General features: G+C 45.5%; 1 protein-coding gene across 6 annotated transcripts in view; it reads left to right on the forward strand.

Moving 5' to 3' along the window:
* Window positions 1–12,919, forward strand: part of SASH1 (SAM and SH3 domain containing 1) — a 217,175-nt gene that overhangs the window by 183,339 nt on the left and 20,917 nt on the right. For all 6 annotated transcript variants that reach the window (XM_006760153.2, XM_015561618.1, XM_015561617.1 and 3 more), the window contains 3 exons: window positions 3,123–3,469; window positions 9,167–9,241; window positions 11,054–11,197. In XM_006760153.2, coding sequence (XP_006760216.1) covers window positions 3,123–3,469; window positions 9,167–9,241; window positions 11,054–11,197 — 566 coding nt within the window. The remainder of the gene's footprint in view (window positions 1–3,122; window positions 3,470–9,166; window positions 9,242–11,053; window positions 11,198–12,919) is intronic.

The raw sequence follows: 12,919 nt of genomic DNA on the forward strand, positions 1-12,919 counted from the left end.
ATCTGCTTTAGCCAATTTCATAAACTTAGCGTTGTAGCTAATTCCTGGGTTTCCTTTGGTGGCTTTTTTACGTGGTAATTCTTTTTACTTTTGGATGCAATGCTGCTGTTGCATTTGGATGTGTTAATACCTGTCTGCAGTCATTGTTTCCCCTCATTGTGGCAGCTCTTGCTAAAATCACACACACGTGTCCATTAGTGATATTAACTAGAGCCCCATGGAGTTGCCATCTTTGAACCTGAAGGTGGTGGTGGTGGTGGTGGTGGTGGTGGTGGTGGGGGCGGGGGATGGCATTTAAAAAACTCATGCACACCTGACAAAATTAAATCTCAAACATCACAACTAGATTGGAGTCAGGCTGCCCAGACTTAATTCTGTGTCTTGGGCACCCTGACTCTACATCCTGGTCTCCACTCTGCTGCCAGCTGCCCCTCCCCCCAGCTCTGGAGGCTTGGGAAAGCCTGCAGAGTTGCTGTCCTTCACCCAGACTCACCCTTGTAACTTGAGCTTCAAGTCCTTATCTGGGGCACGGTGACCCTAGACAATGTTAATTAAACTGTAAGCCAGGTCAGTGCCCTTTGTCGGCCCATTTCTGTGTCTTTCTCCTGGAGCTGATACCCTCCCACCGCCTTCCCTCATTGTTCCAGCTCATCTGTAACCTGATACACTCGCTCTTGTACAGTGCTTTTCAGCATATAGAGCACCTCCACATACCTCTTTTTATTTAATTTTATCCTCTCAGTCCCCTGGCAGTAGGTATTATAAAGCTAGGTAGGTGTGATCACCAGTGAGGAACAGACTCCGAGACGGAAGTAACTGCCCAAGGTCGGGAGATGCTGAGTAGCAGAGCCAGGGCTGGAAACCAGGGCATCAGTCTGTGCTCTCTCTCGGCATTAAGTCATCCCATTCTGTCAAAGTCACCTTTCTCGCTGTGCTCTGGTCTCAGCTGAATAAAACAGATAAAGGTCAGTATGTGAAGCATATCACGCCAAGTGATGACGGAGGGAGCACTTTTTTTATTGCCATTCTCTCAGTAGGATGGTTGTACTTTCAAGCCAGAGGAGAATGGGGAAGCGGTGCTCTGAACCCAAGGAACCCGGTCCAGGCTGGGATTTCAGGGCCTCGGCACGGGAGACAGAAGAGCCCGCGCCACACGAGGCCTGCCCTCAGAGCTCGGGCTGATATGGCCACTATGTAGACCTTTGCCACACTTCCTCAAACCCTCCACCAGATGCTGACTTCCTGAACCAGGGAGTATAGCTACATATGTTGTGGTTGTATGTGCCCCAGCTGGTTCTGAATCCAGTGTGACATGGAAGTATTGGGATCTCTGATGACAGCCCTAAAGACAGAGCCCAGAAAATGTTCACCCATGACTGAGTGCCAGGTCCTTAAACTACTTAGACAACCCCCCCTGATTTCCCAAAGCCCCTAAGGACTATGGGTAGATAAGGGCCTTTGCATGCCTCCGCGGACACCTGGACTGCAGGAAAAGCTATGGTCTGTGACTGGACTGCTTTTGGGGGAAGTCTGCTGGTGAGCTGCCTCAGCCACCAGGCTGTGCCTCTCCTCTTGGCCATGGGGAGCAGACGACATAGAAGAGGTTGCCATTTTACTTGTGGCCGCTCAGGGACCCTTGGTCTCTTTACCTGATTAGTCAGATGTCCTGAGGAAGTAGCAGGAAACATTCATGATATTCACACACTGCTTCTGGTCTAGCAAATTCCCATCAGAACCCTGGGCCCTAATGTTGAACTCTCCGGGAAGATCCGGGAGTAACTCTTGAGTTGAGTGGATTTGGCCTGCAGATGATGGAGAATTTTTGACTGGGCATAGTTTTGACTCTCCCTTTCCACCACCACCTCCTTGACTTCAGAGTCAGTCTAGGGTTGTGCTTAATAGCAATGTTCTTGTTTCTTTATATTTGGAACTGTAATTCCCATCCATTGGAAGAGTAAGAAACTTTTGGAATTTTAAAGGACTGCCACCAATCCACTCATTTCCCCTCTCCCCTGAAGTGAGCAGTCCTTTCCCTTTATCTCTGACACTTAACCGCACACTGGCACCCTCCTTCCAGCTGGTATATTTAGTGCCATCCCTCTGTTCCAGGAAACTTTGTGTTTTTTCCTCTTCACAGTTCAGCTGGTGGAAAGCTGTCCTGCTCAAAAGTTTCCTTATAATTAAAGGGACACAGCCAGTTAGGGTCACTACACCCACAGTTTGACCTACTTATTTTCTCACATCTGTTCCATCGCACACACAGGAAAGAGCTCGGTTTTCCTGCCAATAAGTCCAGACCTTTCCACTGGGCTCCGGAGGGCTTGGCACGGTACCTGGCTCAGCGAAGGCTCCAGGAGCCGCCGTGTCCTTGAGATGTAGTGGGACGCGGGTGGGGCTGCTCGCAGGTCCCGGCCCTTCAGGGCCGCTGCTGCTTCTAGCAGTGCCGAGTTGATGGGACAGTCTGGCTAGGGTCACTCGGTTCCCTAACTTCTTGTGTTTGTCCTGTCAACTGGGAACCATTTGTCTGTTGCATTCGCAAGGTACACCCCTATGTGGTGGTGTTTCCACACCTGGACTCCCTTGGAGAGATAATCACCGAAATGGCACATGTGCCAGTAAAACATCGCCGTCTGCCACATGGCATTCACCTCAATCTGAGTATGAAAAGGCAACCAGACAGCCTTTCAGGAGGGAACGGGTCTCATTCCAGCTCCTGAGCTTGTTGCACATAACCAGCTGGGGAGGCTACTTACTGCAAGTGCTGAGGGATACCGTGGAAATGACGGGCTTAGATTTCCCAAATGGCACTTTTAATAGGTCTGTTAAGGCGTCTGGTCTACAAAGATATTTAAAGAAGGAGAAAAAACACATCCAAAACCTTTTAACACCAAGCTTGTGTGAAGCCCTACGCTGGCACAGTTTGGTTTTCCTTTTTTACATGCTGTTATTTAAGCGGGAGCCCGGTGTATGAAGAGGGTGAGTGAGACAGGGAGGGAATCCCTGTGGTTTCGCACCGACGAGCTTACCTTATGCACGGTGGGGGTGCGTAAAGAAAGGTCTGGAGGGGGGACCCAAAGGCATGTGTGTGCAGGCCCTGACCGTGTCCGTTGCCCCCTCTGCAGGCGCGGAGGAGCCTGTGTTTGAGAGCCCCCCGGCCCTGGATGAGCGGGCCGCCCTGTACTCTGGAGTGCACAAGAAGCCCTTCTTGTTTGACGGCTCCCCTGAGAAGCCTCCGGAAGATGACTCAGACCCTTTCACCACTTCTCCATCACCCAGCAACCTGGAAGCCTGGGCCGCGGGCCGGAAGTTGGTCAAAACCTTCAGCAAAGGCGACAGCCGGGGCCTCATTAAGCCCCCCAAGAAGATGGGGACGTTCTTCTCCTACCCAGACGAGGAAGAGGCCCAGAAGGTCTCCCGCTCCCTGACCGAGGGGGAGATGAAGAAGGGCCTGGGGTCCCTGAGCCACGGGGTAAGTACCGATGGCGTGTGCTTCTGTGACAGCCACCGTCGCAGGCACCACCTGCTAGTGTCCCTGGAGGAGGTTCAGAGCGTCCGGAAGCACATCCGCCTGAAGAAGACGGATACTAATTACTCCTGTTCCCGAGCTTTTCTCTGCCAGCGTCCCTCCAGAAAAGGAGTGCACAGCACGCCCTGTGACCTGCAGCTGCTGCGGCAGAGACCCAAAGGGGGAGGGAGCTGTGGCGTCCCCGGCAGGAGGGGGCGCGGGCGCCCCGCGGTCAGCGAGTTCAATATCACCTACGTGGTGGAGCGGAGCCTGTACAGCCACCTGAACCTGACCCAGCTAGTGCGCCCTGCCTCAGACAGGACCCTGAGCAAGGCTGAGAAGCAGGACCTGAGGCGGTGCCTGCTGGAGGAGGAGGAGGAGGCAAAGAGGAAGTGGGCCGCCACGGTCGACCGCTGTACTAAGAGGGTTCTCTTGAGAATCCACCAGAAGTCCGTGAGTCTCCCGGAGGGTCCCCAGGATGGCCTTGTCATTTCCGTGAGGTGTAGTCAAGCATGATGGCCTCTCTTCTGTGGAGCTTGGCGTCCTCCCCGCTCTTCTGCTCATAGCTTCCTAACTTCAGGGCCCGTTCCATCACCATCTCAGATTTCCAGCCCTACTCCCCACGTGTCCTCTTTCCTGATCCAGAGAAGGGCTCCCAGAGTCCCCGGGTGGGGCTTGGCTTCCTTCGAGGGTGGCTGTCTTCGTTCCCAGCCATCACGTCACTTGACCTCAAAGAAGCTGATTCAAAACAGAGGGTATTTTGCCCTTAAAAGAGAGGCTTATTGTTTTAGTTAATTAAAACAATGGCAACTAGCTCATGGAAAGATCGCCATCATCCCAATCACCAATTTGGTGATTTGGAAACGTTGTCAAGTATATTTCTTTTATCAGTAGAAACAAATGGAAAATTCTTAAATCAAAAGGGAAAAGAATTAGAGTTCTTTTTAGTTAAGTCAAGTTGGCGTTCTTAGCTTTTTAATCAAAGGAACAACTATTTTAAAATGTCCTCCATTGCTCCATTCTTCTATACATAGCAAGGAATGAAGTGCTTCTTTTCAAATAATAAAGCATTTTTCAGTTTTATTACTGAATGATTGGACTTTTGTAAAGTTTGTTTTCAGGGCATGACTTATTTTGAACTTGAGACTATAGATACCCACCCCTTCCCCCCACTGAGATTCCCACCCAATTTCTAGTTTGCACAGTAGCCCATATACAGTGCACAGATGGAGGAGGAGTTGTGGCTTCCTAGCCCTGCAGTCCCCTTGTCCTGCTTCCTTCCCTCCGGACTGCCGGCTGTGTCTCCTTTTAAAGGTCTAAAGGAGTGGACTACATGGCAGCTTTTCTGGGGGCTTTCTCCAGGGTTTGTTCACATTCCCGAGTAAGGTGATCTTCCTCAGATGATTACTGTGATTTAAATCCTTCAATTACCTTCTCCTTTTGTGGTCATGGAGGCTGGTTGGCCAGTGCCATCCCTTTAAAATGACCTTCTCCTAAAAAATCCTCAGATCCTTACCCCTTATATTTTCCAAATATTCCTGTACATGCTGACCTTCTTGCTAGGTCTAATTTTCCATCTTTTCACATTCCTATCAGTCTTGCAAACCTTTTAATACTATTAGTGGCAACTTCTGGTTCTTTCAACATCATGGCAACAATTATCAGTGGTTCTGTTTTGCTGTAAAATAACATAATTCCTTTTTTCACTCACTCAGTTCTGACCCACAGGTATTTTGTAGAATACTTGTAGCTAACCAATCTTGGTATAATTTACTTTTTACCTCTGGAAGTGTTCTGCCCAGTGTGTGGGCCTCTCTGCCACTGGGCAGGACCCTGATGGACAGAGTCACCTCTTCTCTGTTAGTGGATGACTCAGCTCTGTGAGTTTAAATCATGTAATGATGAGAATTTTTTCACATTGAGCACTTTGATCTGTTCATTGCCCCTCATATTGTTTATTGCCAGGTTAATGATCGAACTTTATCAGTTTTCCTGACCAGAAGTTATATTTCTAAGATTAGTGCTAATTAACACTGTGGGACAGTGATTGAGTCTTCATTGACTTTGGGTGTGGACATGAGAGCATTTTTTCCCCCTGTAAAGGTGGCACTATGTAATCTCTATTCCAAGTGTCAGCCTGAGGCTGAGTTTTTTAAGGTACTATGAACTTGCAGTAGTGGGCAGTATTAATACTTGTGGAAGTATATGTTCTACACTAAATTAGAAATTTGCACATGCCTTTTATTGTAAGTATAGTTGTACAATCAGGAAAACAAAATTTTTTCTAACTATCAGAGACTATGGGGACAAATAATGTTAAACATCAAAAAGAGGTGTTTGTTTTGTTTTTTCCTTTTTTTAAAGACACAATTTCTTTGCTTGCTTTACTTAAAAAGTTCTTTCTATTCTTTTTGGCATATATCTGCTTCATTTTACCCAAAAGTGCAGTTTCCTTTAATCTTCAACCTTGATCTTTTTTATCTTTCAAAAACAATACCATATTTGCTTGATGAAACCTCAAGGAAATGATAATGCTTTGTATTCACTGAAAATGGTCACTTGTCTTGCTTTTTATTTGGTCATTCAATTTTTGTTTGGTGAAACAGACATGCATGACATTTTGGAATTTTGTCCATTTTAAAAATTCAACCCTACCTCCCCCCAAAAACATGTTCTCAAGTGCATGACCATTCCATTGCCCAGCTCTCCCCATCCACGAGCATCTATCTAAAGTCTTACAGTTACCTGGACATGAGAAGTATGCCCTTGACAAACCCCATTTAGGCTTCATCTGTGGAGACCACCAAAGCCGGAGATTTCACTGTTCTCTCTAAAGCTCTTTTCTCTGTTGAAGGGGTGGTGATGCTTTGAGATCTACTTGCTGTTACCGAAAGAGTAGAGATGAGTTCAAGCAGCGTTCGTTGTTCCAGTTTTTGTGCTTCCACAATGATACAGAGGAATCTTTCCCAGATATCAGCCCATCACAGGGAGAGGGTTAGTTGGTGCTTCAAAAAGCCAGTTCACTCTTGGAGCTTTTTATTTTAGGAATAAATGCATACAGCAGGCATGCGAGGATATAAACGAGCTTCTGATTTATTGCAGCTATATTTCCACATAAGTGCTTTGTCAGTTAGTTCCCATGCATCAGAAATAGCGTGCTGGGCTCCAGCGTTGCAGTTGAAGCTGGAATGCAAAGCAGGGAAGTGCCGAGCCATAAACCGAACAGGCATCTGGGTGCCATGCTGTGTCTGTGAGCCCTGACTCACAGGAAACGAGCCACAATCAAATGATTGTCTTGACAAAAATGAGAAAATCTATTGGGCATTATAAACTAGAAAGGAAAGTTAATATTAAAAATTAGCCTGGAGAGGTGTTCCTAACACCACTCTCCAGATGAGGAGACTTGGTATTTTTGCATAAAAAAAGTTTCTGTTTTTATAGAATAGATAGAGGTCTAGTTAAGTTGGTTATAAGGGAAGTCAGATTGTCCATCGATACTTAATATAAAATAAAAATAATGTTCACTGGATGTCATGTCTGTGGTAGGTCCTTTAAAACAGCAACAACAGCTGTGGTGAAGGAGAACGGTTGTGACATCCCAAATATTGGTGACCCCAAAATGCCTCCCGTGACACCTGCATCTCCTGGCCTGCCTCCTGCCACACCTGCTGTCTCTCTTTTTGACCCATTCCTGGGATGCTTTGGTTTTACAGTTGAAGCTCCCAGAATATACGGCATAGAACTAAGTTCTAGTCTTTCATTTGCATATTTAGAATGTTGCCTGAGCCTAAGCTTCAATATAGCAATTGTTGGGACAAGGCACATTTCTCAGTGTAGTCCTAGAGCAGTGATGGCGAACCTATGACACACGTGTCAGAGGTGACACGCAAACTCATTTTTTTGGTTGATTTTTCTTTGTTAAATGGCATTTAAATATATAAAATAAATATCAAAAATAAAAATCTTTGTTTTACTATGGTTGCAAATATCAAAAAATTTCTATATGTGACATGGCACCAGAGTTAAGTTAGGGTTTTTCAAAATGCTGACACGCCGAGCTCAAAAGTTTCGCCATCACTGTCCTAGAGAGAAGTGATGTCAGAAACAAACATTCTTCGAGACCCCTGCTTTGTGTCAGGTCGTGTGGTAGAGGTCTTCAAATATATGCTACAGGTAGTATTTCACAGATGAAGAAACCAGAGCTCAGAGAGTCTAAGTATTTTACCGATGGTCACGCAGCAAGTAAGTGGCAGAACCAGGATTTGGATCCACATCCGTGTGATTCCAAAACCCTAAGCATTTTCCTTCTGGATGTTTCTTTATCAATTCACTTAATTAATATATGTCTAAAGTACACTTATTTTTTAGATATATTTTTATTGATTTCAGAGAGAAAGGGAGAGGGGGAGAGAGAGAAACATCAGTGATAAGAGAGAATCATTGATTGGCTGCCTCCTGCATACCCCCTACTGGAGATCAAGCCTGCAACCTGGGCATGTGCCCTTGACTGGGTTCGAACCCGGGACCCTTCAGTCCACAGGCTGATGCTCTATCCACTGAGCCAAACCAGCGAGGGCTAGTACATTTATTTTAAATAAGCAGTGTCTATAATATACATTGTGCTGTGCGTTCATTTCTTCTATTTAATATCTATTAACTAGAGTTCACTGAGAAACAGATTGTACAAATTATGGAGCCCAAATTCGCTATTCAACTTTTATTACCAGTTGCTTAAAAAACAAGAAAATCAGTTGTAAGAAGAATTAGTGAGCTTTAAGTTTCTCTTTTCTCTTACAGATTTTTTTTTTGATTGGGGGGACGGGGCATGGAAATGGTCCTTGAGTAGCTTTTGCTAGAAAAACAAAAGGAAAATTGAAACCAAGTATGGAAATATAAAAATCACTGAAATATATGCAGTTCCGTAAAGTTTGAAACCAACCGAAAGAACGTTAGTTAAAGTTTTTATTCTTCATAACATGGCTAATTCCCCATTAAATTAGAGTGCCGTCAAAGACAGTCACTGAATCAACTTTTTTCTTCCTCGGCAAATGTGGCATCTTTCTACACTCAGAAAAAAAAGGAGTCATAATTGATGAAGTTGGTCAGTTAGATGGGAAAGTTACCAGCATCTTTGGCTAGGTCAGGAAAGCAATGAGTGAGTAACCCTCTTGGCCTGATTGGACTACTGTAAACATAACCTGGTTTCCCCCTTCTTAGCAATTTAAAACTAAACAAAAGAGTCTTAGGAAAGCCTGCTGTCAGGGGCAGAGCCATAGGGTTTGGGACCTGAGTTTCCAAGACCTCCCTCTGAGCACATGGATTCCCTCATTGTCACTACTGTATGCGGCTGATGTTAAGGGGGCTGGGAGGGGAAGTCTGTTGCTAAGAGACAGGGAAACATGGATGGTTTTTGGTTATGAGTTTTTTAACCAGTGGGTTTTTGCATGTTTAGGGGATTCTGGATCTCTGGTGTAGGCACAGTTCCAGTGGCAAGTTTCCTTGTAACATGAATCATGTATTTTTTTTCCTCATCATTTCTCGTTCTACTTCCATCCTGTAACGTATTTGTGACTCGGTGACGTCCTGCCAGTGGGAAATGCTTTGGGTTGGTGCACTGCTGGCCGGCTGCAGCCTAACTGTCCTGCCCTCCCCTTTCCGCAGAGAACCTGCAGTTTTGGAGGATTTGACTTGACCAATCGCTCTCTGCACATCGGCAGTAATAACTCTTACCCGATGGTGAGTACGCATCAGCGGGAACGCAAAAGGTTCGGATCCAAGTGACGTGGTTGACAGAGTTTCACGTCTAGTCTCTGAGAATTGATGCTGGGTAATCTTTTCCTGGGTGATCCTAAATCCTTTGAAAAGAAGCCCTATTTCACCCATGTTTAAAAAATATTTTAATTGGATTTATTGGGGTGACATTGCCTAATAAAATTATATAGGTGTCAGGTGTACAATTCGCTAATACGTCATCTGTATATTGTATTATGTGTTCACCTCCTCAAATCAAGTCTTCCATCACCAGTTATGCCCCCTTTACCCTCTTCTATCTCTCCCACCCCCTTTCCCTCTGGTAATCACCATACTGTTTTCCGTATCTGTGAGGTTTTTTTTTTTTTTTTTTTGCTTCTTTGCTTAATCCTTTCACCTACTCGCACCCCATTCCCCTTCCCTTAGAGACACTTCTCTTTTCCACGGGAACAAACCACGACCACCTCCGGCCTCCATCCCTCTCTGTAGTAGCACCATTCCTTCAGCGCCTGTGTTTCCAGTTTCCTCCAAGTCACAAATCCAGATGCATCTGGCCTCTTGGTCTCATGCTAGTTTTTGCTCATGCCAGCTGTAAGTGCACATGGCTGCTACACACAGACAGGGCCAGAGGATGGAGCCTGTGATTTGTGTTCAAGAGCATTTGCCAACATTTCTAAAAACCAGTTTTATCAGAGGCCAAGTTCATAGCCCCATATTAAGCCTAGGTCTTTCTGATCTGGGGTGTCCTGGAATGAACCCTGTCTCCTTGGGGCCAAAGCAAACCAGTCTTCCATGGGCTGAGCTTACTGGCTCCTCCGACCCGCTTCTTCTGGACCCCAGTGTGGGGACAGGTCGCCACTGTGCTGTACACGTTCTCCCCGTGTTTCCTTGGGAAGGCCCCGGGGGTGCAGGTGAGCTCTGCATACAGTTTTGTTTTCCCCTCGTGCATTTCGTCAGGAAACTGCTTTATACTGTCACATGTCCCCTAAAAACACCCATCTGTGATTTTGGAAGTATTTGAGAATTTCCTGGAAGAATAAAACTATTTTATTTGGACATCAAACTTTATGGATTTGTAAACTAAAAATGTTACATAGTCAGTCTTCTAAAAAAATGGGAGAAAGTGTGTTTTCTCTGACTTTCCAGGAAAAGCTGTTTTCTGTTTCAGTGAAAAGTAAGACAAGAGGTGTCCACTGTGTAATTGTCTGAGAAAAGGAAATTCACGCACTTAGGAGCCAACCACACCGAGGGCCACCCTGATGCAACCTGATCAGGTGTTGACTTGTGATGACTGAGATGTCCATTTTGTTCAGTAGTACTGGCTTTCTCTTCTCCCCCACTGCTGGGATGATGTGAGCCTTGGCTCATCTCAGTCACTCTACTGATGAAATGCAGTTCCCCTGAGTATTTCACTTGGGGAGGGGAGGAGTATACTAGGGGAGGAAATGTCCTAAGATTAAATAAAATAAAATGTATTTCACATCCCACTTTAAACAAACAAAAGCCCTTAGTGAATCGCTTTTAATTTTTAATCAAAAAGATAAATAGCATACACCTGAAACTAATAAAAAACAATATTGAACGTCAACTGTAATTGAAAAATAAAGCAAGTTGAAAAAACATACAAAAAAAGTTAAAAAAATGATTAATAGCTTAGCACTCCGTTAACAGGAAACATTTCAAAATCCTAGGGGATGCCAGGATTTTTCTGAGACATAGAACATTAATGGTTTCGATAATAAAACCTGTTTGGGGGCTTTGTTTCCTGTGATTAATGGCACTTATTTTGTTTTGCAGGGCAAAGAAGGAGATTTTGTGTACAAGGAAGTCATCAAATCACCTACCGCCTCCCGCATCTCTCTTGGAAAAAAGGTCAAATCCGTGAAAGAGACAATGAGGAAGAGAATGTCCAAAAAATACAGCAACTCTGTCCCTGAGCAGGTGCGCAGGTGCCCAGCGAAAAGCCCCCCTGGCTCCTCCTGACACAAGGAAAGCCGAGGATGTCAGCCTGAGATTTTAAACGGTGCTAAATACAGACATTCGCTGGCATTAACCTGGCCCAGGGCCATGCTTAGTTTATGTAGTCAAGCATTTGGTACAGCAAACATGGAATGGATTAAGCATTTAGGGTCATCCCAGCACCATGCTTGGTGCTGGGAATACAAGTGCAGGCCTCACTTTCTACGTACAGATGGGCGGAGAGGCAGACATGTAAAAAATGTGTTCTTTAGTGCAGTGAGGGCACAAGTTTAAAACCAAAAGATTTTATTTTCTAAAATAAATCCCTTGCTACAAAATGGATGTCCCTAGAATCAAACCTTAAAAAAAGACACTCAGGATTTCTTAGGCAGCAGACCTTTCCGGTGTAGCATGAGTGGTAGAAGCACACAGCAAGTCCGGGAAGGAAACTCGGAAAACGCTTCCTGGCAGTGGGCTTCGGGACTAATCATGTCTCCACAGGGATGTTTTCACTCACTGGCTCCCTCTGCAGCTTTTCAGATAACTCAGAACTGATCCCCTCCAATTCTGTAATCCCATCACTAGAAAGACAGTTTCTATCTTGTGTGGGTGGAGGGAAGAAAGACGGGTGGAGAGCTGGGCCTTCAGGTAATTCTGGCCCTTGGGTTTTCAGAGCCCTCACCTCTGGCACCTCTATAGCATTCGTTCTTGTAGTTTGTTGAACATTTTTAGTGTCTGCCGGTTTTCTACTTGAAATATGTAGGTGATGCTGATTTATGGGGAAGCAGACATGTGGGCTCAGCTGCTGCCCTCTGGTGGGCAGAGTAAGCTAAAATCCAAGCAGCCCCTTGTTTGAATCGCTGAACACCAGCTAGGCAGCCCAGCCACCTAGTGATTCATGCAAGGCCTGCCCAAGAGCTTCAGTTGACTGTAGTGGTTCTCACAGGGGTCGGGTGATTTTGCTCCCCCACCAACCCCAGGGCATTTAGACAGTCACAACTGGGGTGGGGTGGGGTGGGGTGGGTGCTACTGACATCCACTGGATAGAGGCCAGGGAGGCATCTTAGGATGCACAGGATAGCACCCCCACTAATGTACAGTACAGCACCCCACAACAGGAATTATTCATCCACAATGCTGACAGCACTCAGGTTGAGAAACCCTGGCTTCTCAGACCTGCAGGGGAAGTCGCTGCCTCCATTGTGCGTTCCCTACGGTTGTTTTCTGTATTCTTTGCATTTCTTGGCCCTTCGGTATAAGAGTGATGGTGATTCTGAATTTCTCACCAGAAATGAAGTGCACCTCGCTCTCCTGGGAAGCAGATGCCATGCCAGGGAAACAGCACCTCTGGTTTGCAGCACTTCATTTCGTTGGCTTTTCCCCTGAGAGCTTGTGTAAATTTCACATTCATAGGGGTTTTCTGCTTGAGCACAGAACTTTAATGTCATTTGAACATTTTTTTCTATAATTTACCCACCTTGTAGTCTTAGTTCTCTGGTTTTTGTTGTTTTGTTTTTAAACAGTCATTTCACATAAGTGAAAAAAAAGGGAAGGAATAAGTGGCTATTGTAATGCTTTTTGGGGAGAGAAGATGAATGTTGCAATGTTTGATATACCACCCATTCTGGTTAGGACTTTTGTCTGCTATATGCCCATTACCTGGAATACTACCTGTTCTTACAGGGAGTCCCTAAGTATATAATA

This window comes from Myotis davidii, unplaced genomic scaffold (assembly GCF_000327345.1).
Source record: "Myotis davidii unplaced genomic scaffold, ASM32734v1 scaffold196, whole genome shotgun sequence".
Lineage (NCBI taxonomy): Eukaryota > Metazoa > Chordata > Mammalia > Chiroptera > Vespertilionidae > Myotis > Myotis davidii.